General features: G+C 38.9%; 1 protein-coding gene across 2 annotated transcripts in view; it reads left to right on the forward strand.

Moving 5' to 3' along the window:
- LOC127416509 (1-phosphatidylinositol 4,5-bisphosphate phosphodiesterase beta-3-like) overlaps window positions 1-19,947 on the forward strand; it is an 85,682-nt gene that overhangs the window by 33,159 nt on the left and 32,576 nt on the right. For both annotated transcript variants that reach the window (XM_051655931.1, XM_051655920.1), the window contains exons 3-5: window positions 18,036-18,104; window positions 18,410-18,550; window positions 18,831-18,910. In XM_051655931.1, the coding sequence (XP_051511891.1) occupies window positions 18,036-18,104; window positions 18,410-18,550; window positions 18,831-18,910 (290 nt within the window). The remainder of the gene's footprint in view (window positions 1-18,035; window positions 18,105-18,409; window positions 18,551-18,830; window positions 18,911-19,947) is intronic.

Raw genomic sequence — 19,947 nt, forward strand, 5'->3', positions numbered from 1 at the left:
CTGTATCGGAGCTTCAGTCATTTCGAGAAAAAACGTGATCTATGACATCCAGAGCTTCATTCGTCTGAAAACCACATGACTGTTTCAGGATATGGTTCAAAGAAATAAATCGCAGTACAAGTTTGAATCCAATACAGTCACATAAACAAATTTCAATCCCATTTTAATAAAAATGTTACAACCCATACCACAAACATATTTATTTTCCAATCTACCAGTTTATAATTAGTTGTTAATTTACTGTCAGACATTGTTTTTATTTTTTAACAGAATACAGTAACTTAACTCATATGAAGCATTTGAGCCTTTACTTGGTTATTAAATATTTATTTATAAACCCTTACTTTAGTTAACAAAAGACGAAAACAATACAATAGCGTTAATAATAGATGTTATTGCATCAAAACGTTGTCAGCCACAGCGTCTACTAGTTTTTTGAACACCAGATGGCAGTAAATTGAACCGTGTACAAATGCTTTGAGGACTGAACCCAATTTCAGTATGTTTGTAATGAAAACCCCATTGCTTCAGGAAGCTTCATTTTCCCATCAAAACTCCATGGATAGCGGATGATGACAGAGATGCAGGTCATCAGACTTGCGGGCCAATAGATAAAATCTATCCATCCATAAAGATTCTGTGACGTTTTACGAGGTGCTGCAGAACTTTAAGCCGATATCACGAGAACAAAAGATAAAATTAAGTTGTGATCATGAGAAAACAACACTTGTTATGTCGAGCTCACGATAAAACAAGACAAAAAAAGTTATCAACCAAGGACAAAACGGGCTTTTGTACCGCACTAGGCGTTCTTCGTACATAATAAAATAATTTAATCTTAAATCAATATTTTGAGCAGTTACTGTATATGTAATTATTTGGTAAGTAACCATTTAATAAGCACAATCCGCTCCATGTTGAAGTCCTGATTATGGTTTATTTTGCAATATAAACAGCTTACTATACTATTCCTTACAATTCAAACAAACAGAGATGAAACATTAGAATTAATTACTGTCGTGTCCAAAATAGTTGGCACTGCTCCATCTTTCATTATAAATTTCTTTGTGAAGCAATATTGGTTCTCAAAAGAATCCATAGAGAAATGTTCTGAGCAAACGTAGTCCCACATTGATGCATTCAGGAACATCGTTTAAATACATTTAAGCCACTCATTCTTTTTTTTTTTTTTGATTTTTTCCCCTTTTTCTCCCAATTTGGAATGCCCAATTCCCAATTCGCTGTAAGTCCTCGTGGTCGCATAGTGATTCGCCTCAGTCCGGGTGGCGGAGGATGAATCTCAGTTGCCTCCGCGTCTGAGACAGTCAACCCGCGCGTCTTATCACGTGGCTTGTTGAGCGTGTTGCCACGGAGACAAAGCGCGTGTGGAGGCTTCACGCCATTCACCGCGGCAACCACGCTCAATTCACCATGCGCCCCACCGAGAACAAACCACATTATAGCGACCACGAGGAGGTTACCCCATGTGACTCTACCCTCCCTAGCAACCGGGCCAATTTGGTTGCTTAGGAGACCTGGCTGGAGTCACTCAGCACGCCCTGGGATTCGAACCAGCAAACTAGCGAACTCCAGGGGTGGTAGCCAGCGTATTTTACCACTGAGCTACCCTGGCCCCCATAAGCCACTCATTCTTAATGGTGGGATCCTTCAGAAGGCTATGCAGAGATGCAGTTTTTCCACAACAAGGAACACAACAATGTCTTGGGACCTTACTTGACATCTTAATCTTTTTGTTGGTTAAAAGCAAACTATAGTAACAGTAGTATCACTTTCAGTGTTGGAGTACCTCAGCTGCAATGATTACATATTGTTCAAGCTGGGCTATTCAAATGACACTGCACTGTGACGTCACAATGTAGCCGATTTTAAAACTAGTTGAAACAATAAATGTTCTTTTTTGGTTGGAGAGGAAGTTTTGAGTTCTGAAGCTTACAGTACGCTTTTATAGGACACTGACCTCTTATAGAAAAGGAAGTCCCGCCTTAAAAGTAAAAGAGCTAATCACCTTTTTGACAGTAATATTGAATGTGCATGCACAGAAGCTGGACCAGCCTGAAAAATAGCGTTTTTTTGTGTGATCTGAGTCACAGACGTTCAATTCATGATACCATTGATGGATTTTACTGATTATTTCAAATATGTTATTTGATTTTAATCTTGAGCAAATGTTTTGAAGATTTCAGTCTTTCCCCATTCAAATAGAGAGGAGCTGTACTTTTATGCCACTTATATCCATAGAAAGTAGTTGCCCAGGAGCGTTCCCAAAATGGCTGCTGAGTGGACTTGCTTTACAAAGGAATTTGGCTTGAACTAAATAGATGACTATATCTTTTGGAACTACTGGTGTTTCTGTCATTACTTTGGACAAGAGTGGGTGACTTTGAGACTTGTGTCTTGGGTATTCTTCATTTTTCCATATTCTGGGTGGTCTCACACACTGTCAAGCGCTTAGCCTTTGAAAGTATACTCTTTACCGAGAGCAAATACAGAAGTGCTTGAACCATGCACACTGCATCTGCTTTGTGATAATCTTTTAGTACAGTCAATGGAAGGCGCATGCACCGATGATGCGCACAGATGAGGACTGTCCGCAAGTCAAGAAAATCTGGACTGCACACGAACAGTCCGCACAGACTATGCTGTTGACGAAATTTGCTTCATGCATACTGTGCACTTTCCGATCAGCAATGTGCACATCCAAAGTATACTTTAACAACTCTGTTCACCTTGTGACTAACTGAAGTTTTAAACATCAACTTTATAATAGTTATAGTTTTTATTGGGTAGCCTCTAACATATTTACTATGGTAACTGAATTAGAAAAGAAGGGAGGTGATTAAATCAGTGTATGCTCATGACAGTTAAACGAAATAAGTATTAGCATAGCAGTGACATTGACTTAATGACTTTACCCAAATTGCCCCACCAAAAAAAGCTTTACATAAAGCGTGTAAACCAATACCATTATGAAGAATCAATATTAGATTGCCATTGGCAATGGAAAGCTCCATCAGTCGAGCATCTGGTCAGGTTTTTAGTAAATTTGTGGTTCACTAAAGGATGTGGGTTTGTGTACAGTGGTATTGCTGTCCCTAATGGCAAATTGTGGTGTGTGATTGGATGGATAATGACACTTTGTTGCTTTTCCCATTCCTCAATTAGCAAAATTTGTTTGTGATAATACAGGATGAGGGTTCCATCTGCACTAAAGCTAATGCTTAATGATGGGACTTGGATACTGCATTAGCCTCTCTGCTCTGGTTTACAATAGCCCATAGACTCATTCTGTTTTCTCTCTCTCTTTCCCTCTCCATGCGTCTGCTTTCACTCCTCATCCATCTTTCTCTTTGCCTCTCTTCCTCTTTCATAATCTTCTCCCTGTTCTCTCTGCATTTCATTTTTCTTTCCTCAGCACTGGTGTTCTCTGTCATGGATAGCTGGCGTCAGTGCATCCGTTAATTGCAAAACGGAGGGATGACACTTCCTCTGTCCTTCCCTATCTCTCTCTCTTTCTCTCCATAGTATCTCCCTTTCCTCTCGTTCTTTTCAGTTCTCTGGGTTCCTTTCTCTCCCCCACTCACTTTCTGCAGGCGTGGGAAAGCATACAGGAAATCGTTCAGGCTGTGAGGGTAGTTTTGGAGCATAACTTGCCCTGTGCCCTCCACCAGTATCATGCCCTCCAAAAAAATCTCTCTCTTGATTGCTGGTGCTCTTTCTCTCCTGCTTTCACTCATTTGCTCTCCATCTCTTCTTCTTCCACTTCCTTGCTCTCTCTCTCTCTCGCCTTTTTAGTGGTGAACAAATGTCTTGGAGTGATGATAGGTCTATATAAATGTTCACACAGAACTCGTTTTTTTCACTCACTTTTGTCCCCTTTATCAACTATCGCTCTCAATTTGTTAAGACAAGTAGCGGAAAGTCACAAATTGAAGTGGACATAACTTACCTTGACAATCGGGTAGTTGACGTAAAATTTCAAGCACATTTCTCCTGCTGTATGACATGCTTTAATTTATCTAAAACTATTTACATTTCATTCCAATTCTCCGAGAATGATTATGTATGCAGTTTTTTTTTTTTTTAAACCTCATATTAAATGAGAGACTGCATGAAATATTTGTACTTATAACAAGTCATTGATCACTCCACAGGACCATTTTAAAGAAACTAGTAAGGGTGAAATGGGGTAATGGTGAAAAACTTAAAGGGATAGTTCACCCAAAAATGAAAATTCTATCATCATTTACTCACCCATATGTTGTTCCAAACCAGTATGACTTAACTTTTTCTGTGGAACACTAAAAGAGATGTTAGGCAGAATGTTAACCTCAGTCATCTTTTGCTTTCATTGTACAGGAAAAACAGATACAATGAAAGTGAATGGTGACTGAGGCTAACATACTGCCTAACCTTTTATATGGTTTTGGAAAAACATGAGGATGAGTAAATGATTACAGAAATATCACTTTTGGGTGATACACAGTTTTCTTCCTTATACATGTGTACATTTTCTTGATGCTGAATAAAAAAAAAAAAAAAATCCATGAACTCCCCATAAACTTGAAATCTCGAGACAGAGACAATGAAAGACAAATAGACAGATAGAAAGACTAAAAGGATTGCTGTTCTTTTAAAGCTCTGTGGTTTCAAACCGCCCTAAGACACGGCATTAAAACCTGTGGATAAAGATAAGAGCAAAATACCTCAGAAAAAACAAAGCCCATTAATGTAACCTAACCACATAACCAATTCAAAAAGAGAGAGTAGGAAAGATAATGGAAGAGTGAAATCAGTCAGAGAGAGCACCTCAGGGCTGTACGGTCACGTTAGGTCTGTGCTAACTCCAATCTCTCTCTTGCATAATGTATCAATGTGAGTCCAGTTGCTCCCAGTCTGTGTTTATTATGGCTGACGTTCTGTTCATAGTTCAGTTATACGGAAGAGTGGTTGGTCAATATTGCTGATTATTAGTGTTTCTGTTGAAGAGTAACATGGCCTAAAGAGATTACCCAGATGATGAATAACTCGTTCTGCTATTATATAGTGGCCTCAAAGGACAATTTGGACACTTAAGCCATACACAATGTATGGATTTCATTGTATAGATAACGCAGTATGCCAAGTGGCATCTGCAAACAAATGATTCAATAACTTTACTTTTCTGAGCAATTTTTTACAATGACTTTAACCCACTAGTGTCAAGGTGATTTTTAATGGATGTATTAAGTAATTTCCAGCAGGTTTTTTCCTTGCAGAAAATGATCACATTAAATGGATCAGTTTTACAACCAGAAAGTTTCTAAAAGCATTGTCTTATTTTGTCTTTTGAACAGTAGATCTTTTGTTTTATTATTTAAAACCTACCAAATGTGTTTTTTTTTTTTTTTTTTTTTTTTTTTTTTTAATGTTTGAAATGTTTTGCTTAGTGTGCTTGTGCTATCTTTCTTTAAAAGAATATTCCGGGTTCAATACAAGTTAATTTCAATCGACAGCATTTGTGGCATAATGTTGATTTACTACAACAAATAATTTCTCACAGTTACAGTGAGGCACTTAGAGTACAATGGAAGAGAATGGGGCCAATATTTGAGGGTTAAAATGTGGAAATGTGAATCTTTTAATTTGATAAAAGCATTTTCTTTTATTCTTCTGTCGAAACTCATGTATTATTTGAGCTGTAAAGTTGTTTCAATTGTAATTTTTACAGTCATTTTAGGGTTTGTTGACATTACAGGCCTTTTCACACCAAACGTGATGCGACTATGAGAGGCGAATCACAGACAAATGGCCCTTTTCCATAGAAAGCGAAACGAATGTTCGCCGTTAGCACATTCATGCCTTTACAATAGGTGGCGCTAATCAACAAGCAATTTTGAGCTGGCCTGCACTCCACCCATCACCGGGTTAGAAGAAATAACCACTTGACAAGTTTGCAAAACAAACAAGAAAAGCAAACGATTCTCTAGTGAGCAGCTTGAAAAAATACAACGCATCTTTCTACCAGCTGAAGCAGCGATGACGAGTGTGTTGTTGATTTGCACAACAACGAAGTAAACTTTCGAGACACTTCACAAACTATTTCAGTTCACCTGCTGGACAAGTTGACTGACAGTATTATCATGTAGACACCGTCGGAAGGGTGATTAGAAAGAATCGAGTGTAAAAAATTGTTTAACGGTTAAAACATGTTATCATTTTGAACAATATTAATTAAATGCCACTCACACATACTGTAAATACTTGTGTTAGTGCATTTGTTTAAAATCACTGCGTAATGCACACTCATAATGGCTGTTAAAACAAATGTTTGACCATTGACATGTACATCTACTTGTTATATTTGCTCAGAACCCTGCATGTTACTAATTAAACGTGATGAAATTTAAACCCTCCAAGAGTACAAGCAATAAATCAAGTAATTTTTTTATTTGAATAGCACTTTTCACAACACGTAATTTCAAAGCAGCTTTACAGAAAATTATGCTTTAACAGAAAAAGAAGCTGTAATTTCTATAATGTCTGAGAGTCACTGTTATGCGGTTTGATAAAAAACGTTATTGGAAATTGTGCCTTAAAATAAATACATAAATAATATTTGTATTTAGACCCCCAGTGAGCAAGCTGGCGATCTCACCTAACAAAACCCATCTTTAGTGTGACCCATTATTAGATACTTTAATACTGCTACCGACAGACGAGGCTGTTAACGAATATTATAGCACAGCAATAACGATTTCGTTTTTTGGTATTTTCTAACTGTAGAAAAACAGTTAACAGCAATCTGTTTTGCATCGAGTTCGTCAATGTGTCCAGTTCTCACAGTACACGTTCTTGTGTTCTGTCTGCGCTATTTCTAATTGTCACTCTATTTACATGTGTGTGCCTCAGACAGACGCGTTTGGAGCGTCCCACTGGTATTCAGTGTCATAAACAACACATTTTTTAGGATGCTGTGTCAAGTTAAAAGTAGTGGAAAATTTGAAAATCACGTCTCAAGATTCCTGTATTCTGTTGTTTTTCGCCTACCTGTTGTGGTTCCTCAGTGAGCGGTTCTCCTTCTGTGGCTGCGTTGCTTATGAGGTTTGTTGAGCTGCGCTGCCACCTATTCATGCGGCTCGTAAAAACAACAGATGTATTTCAAGCCAGTGATTTCGCTTGCTGACATCGCCTCTACAACTTCTCATGCATGTAATGAACATTGGAAGATCTCGCCGTCCACTTGCGGCTCATATGGTAGGAAAATACACACTTTTATTACGGAATTTACGTACACGTTAGGGGGCATGATTAATTTATTTTTATTTTTTTTTACATATTGTTATAATTAATCGCACTAAACGTGATAAACTGACTGCCCTAATCTAATTACATTCATAAATTTTTTAAGTGTTACTTATAGCCCAAAATAAACTTTGGATTTTACACTTACACTAGCTTATGTGTACAGTTGAATGCTCTAGCCTTTCAAAGTATTCTCCATTTGACCATGAGTGCATAGAAAGGTGCTTGACACATGAATGCTACGACAGCTATGGGACACCAGTCTATGTCTCTTCAAGAGTTTAAAGCCATTAAGATGTAATTTAGTTTTATTTTTTAAATTTCTTTTATTGGTGCGGTTACTCACTTCATTCTGGGTGGCGAAAGACAAGTCCCAGTTGCCTCCGCTTCTGAGACAGTCAATCCACCGCGGAGACTCCCAGCATGTGGAGGCTCATGCTACTCTCCGCGATCCACGCACAATTTACCACGTGCCCCACTGAGAGCGAGAACCCCTAATCGTGACAACGAGGAGATTACCCCATGTGACTCTACCCTCCCTAGCAACTGGGCCAATTTGGTTGCTTAGGTGAACTGTTTGGAGTCACTCAGCACTCCCTGGATTCGAACTCATGACTCCAGGGGTGGTAGTCAGCGTCAGTACTCGCTGAGCTACCCAGGCCCCTGATGTCATTTAGTTTTGAGTTATACAAATGCAGGTATCTCCAAAGCTCCTCACACACTCGCACTTGATATGCACACCTATTGTGGTTGTTTCCACCTTCGTCTTCTGATGTTCACCTGTGTTTTTGTCATCTTCTTGCACTACTTCGTAAAAGCAATGGCCCAGCGGTGAGTATTGTCACCTCGTGGACCCACTAATTAGTGCGCAGATTATGCATACAGAGTACGCGCAGTTCGAAAAATCGCTTGCTGATGAGGACATTTTTGTCACTCTGTTTGCATATGCTAGCACATGCTTAAAAACCAAAGTAGCCTATACTTTGGGTTTAAGTGTCCAAGTACTGTTTAGGGCAACTGTAGAAATTAAACCAATCCCTCTGAAATCAACACACTTAGTCTTAAGTGTTTTCTGAGTTGATAATGTAACAGTTTCCTCTTAGTCTGTACCCTTGTCTTTCTATCTTGCTCCACAAGTATGCTCTTATTCATGGCATCTAATTATCCTTTAATAGATAGCTCTGGATGCATGCCTGAAATGCAAGTCAGTACAGATTCATCTTTTTAGTTCCTGTTTTTATGTCTCTCTATGTGGATATTTATACTGTATATACTTAAGACTAACTGTGCTGGTCAGCTGAAAGAAGGTTTCATCCTTATGTCGTAAAGGAATGACAAGGATCACAAACTCTTGACCCAGAACAATTTGATTATCTGTGTAGAAGAAAGCAAAATAGAGAAAGGGGAAGAAGGAGAGAGGCGAGAGAAGTGAGAGGGGAGGGCGATGCTGGGGAGACAGGTAGGCGACAAGGTTAACAAAGCCGTCCTGTGGTGATATGATGTGGTGAGAGAGAGAGTGTCAGAGAAAAGGGTGGAATAGAGTTCAGAAATACATGATCTCTCCTCATCTAACTAAACTTAAAACATTTTTTGTTACTATGTTTTATTTGTCTGTCTCACCTTTTAAGAGTGTCTCTACTAAGGTGCCAGATTCTCTGCCGCCTCCTAATCTAGTCTCACAGAGCCAGATTTTTGACTATTGGCTTGAAGTCAATTCAGCCCACTCCTGTACTCCCTGTACACACATGACTGTGTGGCAACACACAGCTCCAATGCCATCATGAAGTTTGCTGATGATATGACAGTGGTAGGTCTGATCACTGACAATGATGAAACAGCCTACAGAGAGGAGGTGCACAATCTGACACACTGGTGTCAGGAGCACAACCTCTCCCTCAACGAGTAAGACAAAGGAGCTTGTGGTGGATTTCAGGAGAAGAGAAAGAGAACACAGTCCCATCACCATCAATGGAGCACCAGTGGAGAGAGTCAGCAGCTTCAAGTTCCTCAGTGTCCACATCACTGAGGAACTCACATGGTCTGTCCACACTGAGGCCGTTGTGAAGAAGGCTCATCAGCGCCTCTTCTTCCTGAGATGGCTGAGGAAGTTTGGAATGAACCGCCACATCCTCACACGGTTCTACACCAGCACTGTAGAGAGCATCCTGACTGGCTGCATCTCCGCCTGGTACGGCAATAGCACCGCCCACAAACGCAAAGCCCTGCAAAGGGTGGTGCGAACTGCCAGATACATCATCGTAGGTGAGTTTCCCTCCCTCCAGGACATATATACCAGGCGGTGTGTGAAAAAAGCTCGGAGGATCATCAGAGACTCCAGCCACCCGAACCATGAGCTGCTCTCACTGCTACCATCAGGCAGGTGGTATCGCAGCATCAGGACCCGCACCAGCCGACTTCATGACAGCTTCTTCCCCCAAGCAATCAGACTTCTGAACTCTTGATCTCTCACAATCAATATACATCAGCACTTTATTAATCTTTTTATCTCACATTGGACTGTCATAATTATATCTCTCTGGCAACTGACTATCAACCGACAGCCTGAATGTCAATACAGTACAATACAACCTACTGTACATTTTATATATACTATATATACTATTTTTTTTATTGTATAATGTGTATTCTGTATTGTGTGTATTGTATAATGTACATTGTATGTTATTATTTGTAAATTGTGTTGTGTAAATCTGAAGTTTATTGTAAATTGGTATATGTCTCATTACTGTCACGACTGCTATGTTTCTCGGAACTGCACCCAAGAATTTCACACACTATTGCACTTGTGTATATGGTTGTGTGACAATAAAAGTGATTTGATTTGATTTTATTTGAAGTCAGGTCCACTTTGCAGCTTATTCTGGCCAAGGACCCACCCACTTAGACAGGAAAAGGTTGTTGTAGCTGCCTGTAAAGTAACCAGTCTGTAATCGACTGTACAGAAAATGTGGAAAATTTTTAAATGTAAAAATAACAAGTATGACTCATACATGAAATTTATATTTTGTTTTGTTCACAAACGTGACCAAGAACAGTTTCAAAATAAGCTAACTTTAACAAACTATGCTTTTCTTTTTAGGAAAAAAAAAAAGACAGAAATTAACATTATGCATTTTTTTTTAAACATTTGCACTCACCCAGGGCTTACAAAAAGAAACCACTGCTGACAGCATGAGGGTAATGCACATATATAAACTGTGAGTCTACATAAAAAGGCTATCACATTTTTATCCTTTTACATGTTATTATTCAGAAAAATAAGTAGTTAAAGTTGGCTTTTTATAAAATGTGCTCTTTCCCTTTCAAGAGATTTAACACAGACACACATACTGGTCTGACAAGCTTCTGAGTTTCTTGTACCGCTTCGCGATTTCTTTCCACCATAACAGCAGATCCACATCCATTGGTTTGCATGACTCCAAAAAAACAAAAAAACAAAAACAAAAACTGAATGTCAGTAGAGTAGAATTCAAAAAGAATCAAAATATTACAAGAGCTGCTAGTGGAACACTAGGCTTTGGGTGTGTGCCACACTTTACCATCCACTGTGAAAGCTTTGGAGGGCTGAAAGGTGTGGGGCTCAAAAATAGTGTTTATTCGGAACTTAGCTTTGAAGTCATTTCTATTTGAAATTAGGTTTTAAGCGATCTTACAGCATGGCTATCATGATGTTCTCCTTTCGAAGTGCCCTTTGGGGGCTGATTTATCCTGTTTGCAAACGCAGGGTTTGCTTTCAAAAGCACATCATATCTTCTCTCGTCAACACCTTGACGACACGCATCCACAGCACCCCTCAGTGGACTAAATTATAACTGTGAGATTTGATAAGAGATCCAGAGGGAAAGTACAGTATTCACTGCTGCTCACAGCAGAAAAATAAATTTACTATGTTTGAGTAGTGTTTTTAATAGTCGACTAGCTGGTGCAGAACGACTATTCGATTAGCTGACTTTTCAGAGTGCCTTCTGACAGTATCTATCTCCTTCTCTCTTTCAGTACTTGTCTTCCATTTTCCTTTGGTTTCTCCATATAATCCACCAGACAGCTCATATTCCTTTTTATGTTTGCCTATGTACATGTGCACTTATTATTATATTTATTGCTTCAGTGCTTTGTTTAGATTTACTACCTAATTGTTAATTTTTGTAATCAAATTTCAAGAAGATTTATTATACCACAGGTTTTATTTCTTCTATGCAATTTTTGTTTCTGTAGAGGGGCAAAATATCATCCCTCCCTGTATTAATGTTTACAATTATTATTTTTTTTTTATCACTTTACACAGTCAGACCTCTCTCTCTCTCTCTCTCTCTCTCTCTCTCTCTCTCACTGTCTTCATTTTCTCTCTTTTTTTCTTCTAAGTAATCTGGGAATAGCCCAAATAACAGTGACCTTGAGAGAGAGAGAGAAACAGACAGAAAGGAAGGGGGTGGGAATAAAGAGAGAAAGAAGAGAGGGAGTATATATGGTATAAGGTGTGTCGTTCTCATGAGTATCAGATATCAACAATGCCATTTAGATTTTACCAGCTTTTGCACGCATTTTCACTCAAGAACATGCACGCAACACTCGATGCCCACCCCAGTGCCAGACATGACAGGAAATGACTGTTGCAAAGCCTACACAAGGAAGTAACAGCATGATACTGTATGTTCACAGAAACTCACACCATGGTTGTCACAAAGTACAACTACTGGCCAATAGTGGAGACAGTAGTTTAGAACTTGCACTGCGAACATTTTTACTGCTATTATATAATATGAGGTATCAGCACACTACATGAATATTCAAAAAAATAATGTGTTTACAACTTTTTTTTTACTGCATGTTTGCATAAAACATGTTTGTGGGTGTGAGATGAGTAAAAGAGCACGGCACCTGTTTGCCAGTTGATTAGGGTCACCAACGCGCTGGATTGTGCAGCAGCAGCGACTCTGGGGAAAAAATACAAAAAGCTCTTATCTCAAGGGTGTCAGTTTTCAAAGAAAATAAGAAACTGACCGCTCTTTGTTAAACTTTTGGATTGTCGGCAGACAATTTGTGTAAATAGCAGCATGGGAATCCATTGTCCTATTCAAAAGCTTGTTCAGAACTAATATTCGCACAGAAAATGTGGTCTTGATGTGAATAGGCCTTTACTCTGTTACTGTGAAGACGATACAATGGCGGCTGTGCAGTTGGATATGTCTGCTGCTTCAAGCTTTTCGAGCACTTGTTTTGCCACTGCCAATATTGAGAAAAGCGACTGGCTTACATCAGATTCACAGTTCATGCGAAAAAATTGTGGAAATTACACAAAATTGCAAGTTACCACAAATAATTCCGTGACTGGTTGAATTTGCATAAAATGGCATATGATCCATACAATTCTGATTGGTTTGTCATTTTCAACCCATTCTTGATTCCTTCAAAATTATGACAAGTTATTCTATGTAATATATTCTTGTAAACCTTATCTATTAGCTAGCTTGATATGGTGATAAGTTTCTTGCAACAACTATGTTCAATGCATCACAGAAATCTAAATATTTGTTTTAAAACATAAAAAAACATTTACAAGATCAACAAATGTAAGGTTTAGTGAAAACACGGCATTGGTCCGATAGGGTAAGTAGAAGTTCCGTCAGCTGGCCAGAAACTCTGTCACACTGGCCCCGGGCCAACAAACCATCATTTGAGCCTTGAAGTTTATATTCAATTATCAGCAATGGAACCTCTATTTCATGCTTTGGACTCTCTTCAAGGTGATTAATTGTTTCTATAATTAAAGTCTGACCCCTCTTTATGAAACAAAAAGCCCAGTCTTAAGGCCTCTCTGGGGTGCAGGGGCAGGGAACAGCTTCTGGGGCTTTGTAGCTGACTCTGTAAAGTGGGAAAGGCAGTATGCAAGGGGACCTGACATCTGTCATGCATATGGCCTCTGCAGTCACTAATTATCTCTCTGATTTGTTCTTTTCTGATTCTTTATTCTCGTATCACCCTGTAACATAAAAAATCCATCTTTATCTCACCTATAAACACACACAAGCAACCAAAGACAGTAAATTGGGGTCAGGGTGTGGTGGCTTGATATAGTGCTGTACTGTTTTGCATTGTAATAGTTTGAGTGACTGTTCCCTGGAGATTCCTGCTCTCTCTTATTTTTGTCAGTATTGACGAAGCATTAACACAATATAAAAGAGGGAAAAAAGGTGCCAGTAATGGTAAAATAAATAAATAAAACAGACTGATCTCAAGAAAATTATGTGACTGTGGTAGCATTTTTGCAAAATGAAATTACGTGGTTCATTACACGATTCGCTGCAGTTTCAAGGTGAAATGTCCACTGAGGGGCGCTAAAAGAAAGTTTAATGTTTTCCCTAAAAGATGAGGTCTTTTAAGGTTAATGTTCTATGAAGTTTTAAATGAATAAAACCTACTTCCCTTACCGAAACCTTTAACTGAAACCTTACCAATAGTGTAATAAAAGCAAATGTGAGATTAAAAACACAATACCTGAAGCAGCTACATCAATTTTGTGGCACATCTATGACACTTTTGACTCACTTGTTGACTTTACATGCTTTGCTGGCCACGAACCCTGGTCTTCCGCATTGAGAGACACAGCGCAAGTCAGTCCTGCTAAAATAAGCTTGTATATGTAGTTGGTTATGTAATGCAAGCATTAAAATGTATCGTCTTTCAAATCACGCGTTATAAGTGTTTGATATGGTGTAAGGCTATAAGATAGTTTTGTGTGGGTAACAGTGAAAAATAAGTGTTCATAAAGTGTTAATCCGCCATGTTACTCGTGATTTGTGTAAAAGTGAACAAAACTCGTTGTAGCGACCTTTAATGTTTATTTCAACAGAAAACTGCAGCGATGCGTAGAACGGGGCAAGTAAAACTCATTTAGCAATGAGGATATAATAAAGTTTTTACTATGAGAGCAGGTTGAAAGAAAACCAGTTTACACTAGTGATGCACCGAAATGATCATTTATGGCCGAAACCGAAAACTCTGGAGACACCGGGCCGAAAACCGAAATCGAAAATTCTTTATACATGCTATTTATATTATACTGTATTTTTATTAGACTTTGGAATAATCATCCATCCATCCATCCATCCATCCATCCATCCATCCAATGTGTGTGTGTGTGTGTGTGTGTGTGTGTGTGTGTGTGTGATATATATATATATATATAATATATGTACAGGTGCATCTCAATAAATTAGAATGTTGTGAAAAAGTTCATTTATTTCAGTAATTCAACTCAAATTGTGAAACTCGTGTATTAAATAAATTCAATGCACACAGACTGAAGTAGTTAAGTCTTTGGTTCTTTTAATTGTGATGATTTTGGCTCACATTTAACAAAAACCCACCAATTCACTATCTCAAAAAATTAGAATATGGTGACATGCCAATCAGCTAATCAACTCAAAATACCTGCAAAGGTTTCCTGAGCCTTCAAAATGGTCTCTCAGTTTGGTTCACTAGGCTACACAATCATGGGGAAGACTGCTGATCTGACAGTTGTCCAGAAGACAATCATTGACACCCTTCACAAGGAGGGTAAGCCACAAACATTCATTGCCAAAGAAGCTGGCTGTTCACAGAGTGTTGTATCCAAGCATGTTAACAGAAAGTTGAGTGGAAGGAAAAAGTGTGGAAGAAAAAGATGCACAACCAACCGAGAGAACCGCAGCCTTATGAGGATTGTCAAGCAAAATCGATTCAAGAATTTGGGTGAACTTCACAAGGAATGGACTGAGGCTGGGTCAAGGCATCAAGAGCCACCACACACAGACATGTCAAGGAATTTGGCTACAGTTGTCGTATTCCTCTTGTTAAGCCACTCCTGAACCACAGACAACGTCAGAGGCGTCTTACCTGGGCTAAGAAGAAGAAGAACTGGACTGTTGCCCAGTGGTCCAAAGTCCTCTTTTCAGATGAGAGCAAGTTTTGTATTTCATTTGGAAACCAAGGTCCTAGAGTCTGGAGGAAGGGTGGAGAAGCTCATAGCCCAAGTTGCTTGAAGTCCAGTGTTAAGTTTCCACAGTCTGTGATGATTTGGGGTGCAGTGTCATCTGCTGGTGTTGGTCCATTGTGTTTTTTGAAAACCAAAGTCACTGCACCCGTTTACCAAGAAATTTTGGAGCACTTCATGCTTCCTTCTGCTGACCAGCTTTTTAAAGATGCTGATTTCATTTTCCAGCAGGATTTGGCACCTGCCCAATGCAAGAAACACTTAAATCTATAATTGTATTTAGTGTATAGTGTGTGTATATATTGTTTTCTTCTCTAAGAACTTTATAAATGGCATAATAGTACTTTGGGTCAACAGTCTTTGCTCGCCAATATGTATGCTAGGAACAGCCACACACTTGCATACACCCTTGCACTCTCATGCTTGTTTTGTATTCAGGAAAATATTTCACAAGTCTGAGCCTGTAGCGGTTTGTCGAATGCAACCTGATGATACCATCAATGTTGTCATACTTTGCAGTTGCTCTGTGGTGAATGTAGCTTTGTGCGTGTCTTTGCTGTTACTGTTTTATTCAATATTTATGTCATGCTGTTAAGTTTTGTGTTCTTTGTTTTTAGTATGTGGGCATTCTAAGGTTTCTCTAGGTTTCTCAGATTACTCGTATTATATTTAGATTGAGTTCAATGTATGTGCAAGGGACTTTTCATGATCTGAATGTTGTGCATAGTAGAGGTTGGGGTGGGATCTCACCCACATACATACGAGTTGAGATATGGACATCTGTTTTCCTGCTTATTTTGATAGTTTTATTTTTGTCATGTCTTCCTATGTGCCAATTTGTAGTTGTTGTTGTTTTGTTTTTTTCTCCCATCTGTCAATTTGTACAAACCCTAGCAATGTATATAGATTAGTTTGCTGTTTTTTGTTCCAAAGAAAAATAAAAAAAGAATCAATAAATAAACGAAATATGAAGTGTCCCAGTATCTCCTCAGAGAGCCAGTATTACATGATGGTTAAATAGCTGTAGGGAGAAGACCAAGTGTGTGTGTGTGGGTCTGTCTTGCTGGGCCTGTTTGGACTGGAACCAGTTCCTAGCAAACTTCGACCAGTAACCCATGAACCTCACACACACTCTGGGGAACACTCAATTCTGCAACTTCATCCGCACTGTTACACACAGCGGTGGGGAGGAAGGGGTAAAAGTACAGGAAAGGAAAATATGATAAAGAATGCGAGTGAAAGAGAGAGTCCAGATCTGCTGTGTTTATTGTTGAAGTTTACGAGCACAGTTAGTTGTCCAACCACTGCCCCAGCTCATTTACTCAACTGTTCTCTTTACAAGACCTGTGATCACATTTAACTCTCCTTTCTGAACACATGAAACAGAAAAGATGAGATATATTTACCTGAGAAGTGATTTCTGGAGACGTAGCCTTAGTCAAGTGTTGAGTGAATCCATCACAAAGTCGTAAAGTTAGAGCTCGCCCTAAATTTATGGCTGCTTCTCAGCTTTAGTGACAGTATCCTTTGTCAGCGGTTATGTGTCAGATTCTCTGGATCTCTAAAGTGTCATTTAATTCCAAATTTCTCTTAAGTGAGGACAGGTACACATCCTGCTTTTAGTGATTTACTGACAGTGTTCAAGTCCGATTTGCTGTGTAAAAGTGAAGAAACCTCACTGTTGTAGCGCCCTTTAATGTGTATTTCACCAGAAAACTACAGCGATATGTAGACCAAGGCACACAAAACTCATTTGGCAAAAATGTCTTTATAGTAGCGTTTTTATTATGAGACCAGGTTGAAAGAAAAAGAGTTTAAACAATCAAAGCATAGTGGCTCTGTGAAACTATCAAGATGTTGTTCTGTTTGTTTGAAGATGGAAGATGAGGGGAGTGTTTGAGATAACGCTTCGAAAACAATCATTATTTTTGCAACTTCGTTGGTTCTGTTATTGGATATGCCAGAGTCAGAGTCTCTGACGCAGAGTCCAAGTCAAGCCTAAAATCTTTCAAGGGCTTGTTTATGTCGTCGAATTCATGTAAACCTCTAAAGGTGCGGTCACATTTACCTTCCAATGGCGAAATACAGTCACCTCAGTGGGAATCTGCGCAATCGTGAAGTTGCGCAATGGACTTCTGGTGGCGAAGAATTTCCCCCCGTGGGTTTCGCATGTAGTTCAAGTTTGGTGAACTTTGACCGAAGAATTCGTCGCATTGACCAATAGGAAGTTGCTTGGTTTGGCAGTGACCTCTGAGTGGGTGGTGCTTTTTACACAGCTACACTAAATATTCAAAATGGAAAAGGATATCATTTTAGCGGTGAGTTTTTTTTGTTTTTTTTTGTTTTTTTTTTAGCTTCACTTTCACAGAGGATAAATTGCAGCATTAAAAAGAGGCAGCCTGGCAATTTGTTTTTAGCTGGTTTCACACGTGCTCAACATCCATCTACGCCTTATTCGCCCGCGGAATTTTGGCATGCAAAGGTAAATGTGGCTGCACCTTAAGTCTCTAATTTGAAGTTCAAGTCAAGTCTCAAAGCTTTTTTTTTTTTTTTTTTTTTGCAGCTTAAGAGTTAGGTGATTCAGAGTTTCATGCTTGATCTTTCATTTCTTGAAAGCACCACTCACATTTTCTTCAGGAAATATAAAATGTAGTTCTTCTGCATATTCTTTTTCTTTATCTCTATACAGTACGTCACATATCATCTCTATCATCTCATCTCTATCATTTCTATCATACAGGAAGTGGAAATCCTGGACATCAGCCATATCAGGGACACCAGGACAGGGAAGTTTTGCAAGATGCCTAAGGTACATTTTTGTGTAACGCTTATTTTACAGTGTCTGTGTTACACATATTAAATTTTACTATTATTAATTACTGTAGTTATAAAAATAACTATAAGTACAAGCAGCTCTACAAAAACTAATAGTACATATAGTTGATTTGTTTTAATCAGTAATTACCTATGTAAATACACAATAGCATGAACACTGTAAAAAGTGACCCATTTTGTGTGTGTCTTTGTATGAGAGAGTCAGTATGAACATGATATTTCACTTGTCAAATGTCAAGATTATGTGTGTGGGTGGTAAGGTTTGGCTGTGTTTTGCAGGACCAGCGTATGAGAGAGCTTTTGGGGTTGGGCAAAGGAGAAGGGAACGTGGAGTCCAAGCTGCTAACTGTTGTCTATGGCAACGACCTGGTCAACATCTCCTTCCTCAACTTCCAAGCTGTGCAGGATGGCTATGCCAAGGTAACCACGACGACTGGCCCCTGTCACCTAGAGACCATGTCTGTGCTATCTCTCCCTCTCTATCATTCTCGCTTTCTCTGTCATGCTTTTTTCACTTTCTACCTTTTCAAGTGTTCGCTCTCAATCAACTGTATAAGATAACATTTTATAGTTTAATATTCCCCCATATTCAATCACATTGCACATATGAAGTTGATGGATGTAGAAGGTTTATCATGTTTAGATTAAACGCAAGAGCTCAATTATGAAGGTTTGTTTTGTGTTATGAATGGATTTCCAGGTGTGGACTGATGAGCTCTTTAAACTTGCCACGAACATATTGTCCCACAATTCTTCCAGCAACACCTTCTTATTCAAAGCGTGAGTACTTAGTGTTGTGTGTGTTTCAGAAATTGTTGTATGATGGCAAGTGACATTGGTGTACGAAGCATAAACAAAGTCTCAGTCAATTTAATTGAACTTAAGACTTTTCACAACAGAAGAGCTGCAAACTTCTGGCAAACATTTGTGGTGAATCAAATGCTCATTTGCATATGAAAAGAACGAGCTCAAATTTGTGGCAAGCTTGCGCTTGTTTAGATTTTTTGTAAGGGATCTGTCAAGCTCCAAAATGGACAAAAAACAACAAAGGATTTGCATTTTCGAGTACTTTTGTAGTCGAGTACTCTAAACCAAAAAAAAAAATGAGTAATTGAATTCTCATAAATATTTAAAATATCAAGTATGAGGGGGCCTGGGTAGCTCAGTGGTAAAGACGCTGGCTACCACCCCTGGAGTTTGCTAGTTCGCTAGTTCGAATCTCAGGGTGTGCTGAGTGACTCCAGCCAGGTCTCCTAAGCAACCAAATTGGCCCGGTTGCTAGGGAGGGTAGAGTCACATGGGATAACCTCCTCGTGATCGCTATAATGTGGTTCGTTCTCGGTGGGGCCGCGGTGGATGGCGTGAAGCCTCCATATGTGCTACGTCTCCATGGCTCAACAAGCCACGTGATAAGATGCGCAGGTTGACGATCTCAGACGCGGAGGCAACTGGGATTCGTCCTCTGCCACCCGGACTGAGGCGAATCACTACACGACCATGAGGACTTAAAAGCACATTGGGAATTGGGCATTCCAAATTTGGAGAAAAAGGGAAAAGTCCAAAAAAATTAAATAAAAATAATATTAAGTATGACATGTACTTGAAATGTATATTATTACATGTTGGTTTAAAAATAAGCTTACTTCAACAAACTATGTTTTTCTTTTGGGAAAAAATAAATAAAATTAACAACATGCGTTAATGATAATGAAGATAAAAAAAAGAGATTTAAAAATAACATTATAAACATTTGCACTCAACTGGAGCTTAAATAGAAACCATTAATGATGGTATTAGAGTAATGCACATATGTAAAC

This window comes from Myxocyprinus asiaticus, chromosome 2, assembly GCF_019703515.2.
Source record: "Myxocyprinus asiaticus isolate MX2 ecotype Aquarium Trade chromosome 2, UBuf_Myxa_2, whole genome shotgun sequence".
Classification (NCBI taxonomy): Eukaryota; Metazoa; Chordata; class Actinopteri; order Cypriniformes; family Catostomidae; genus Myxocyprinus; species Myxocyprinus asiaticus.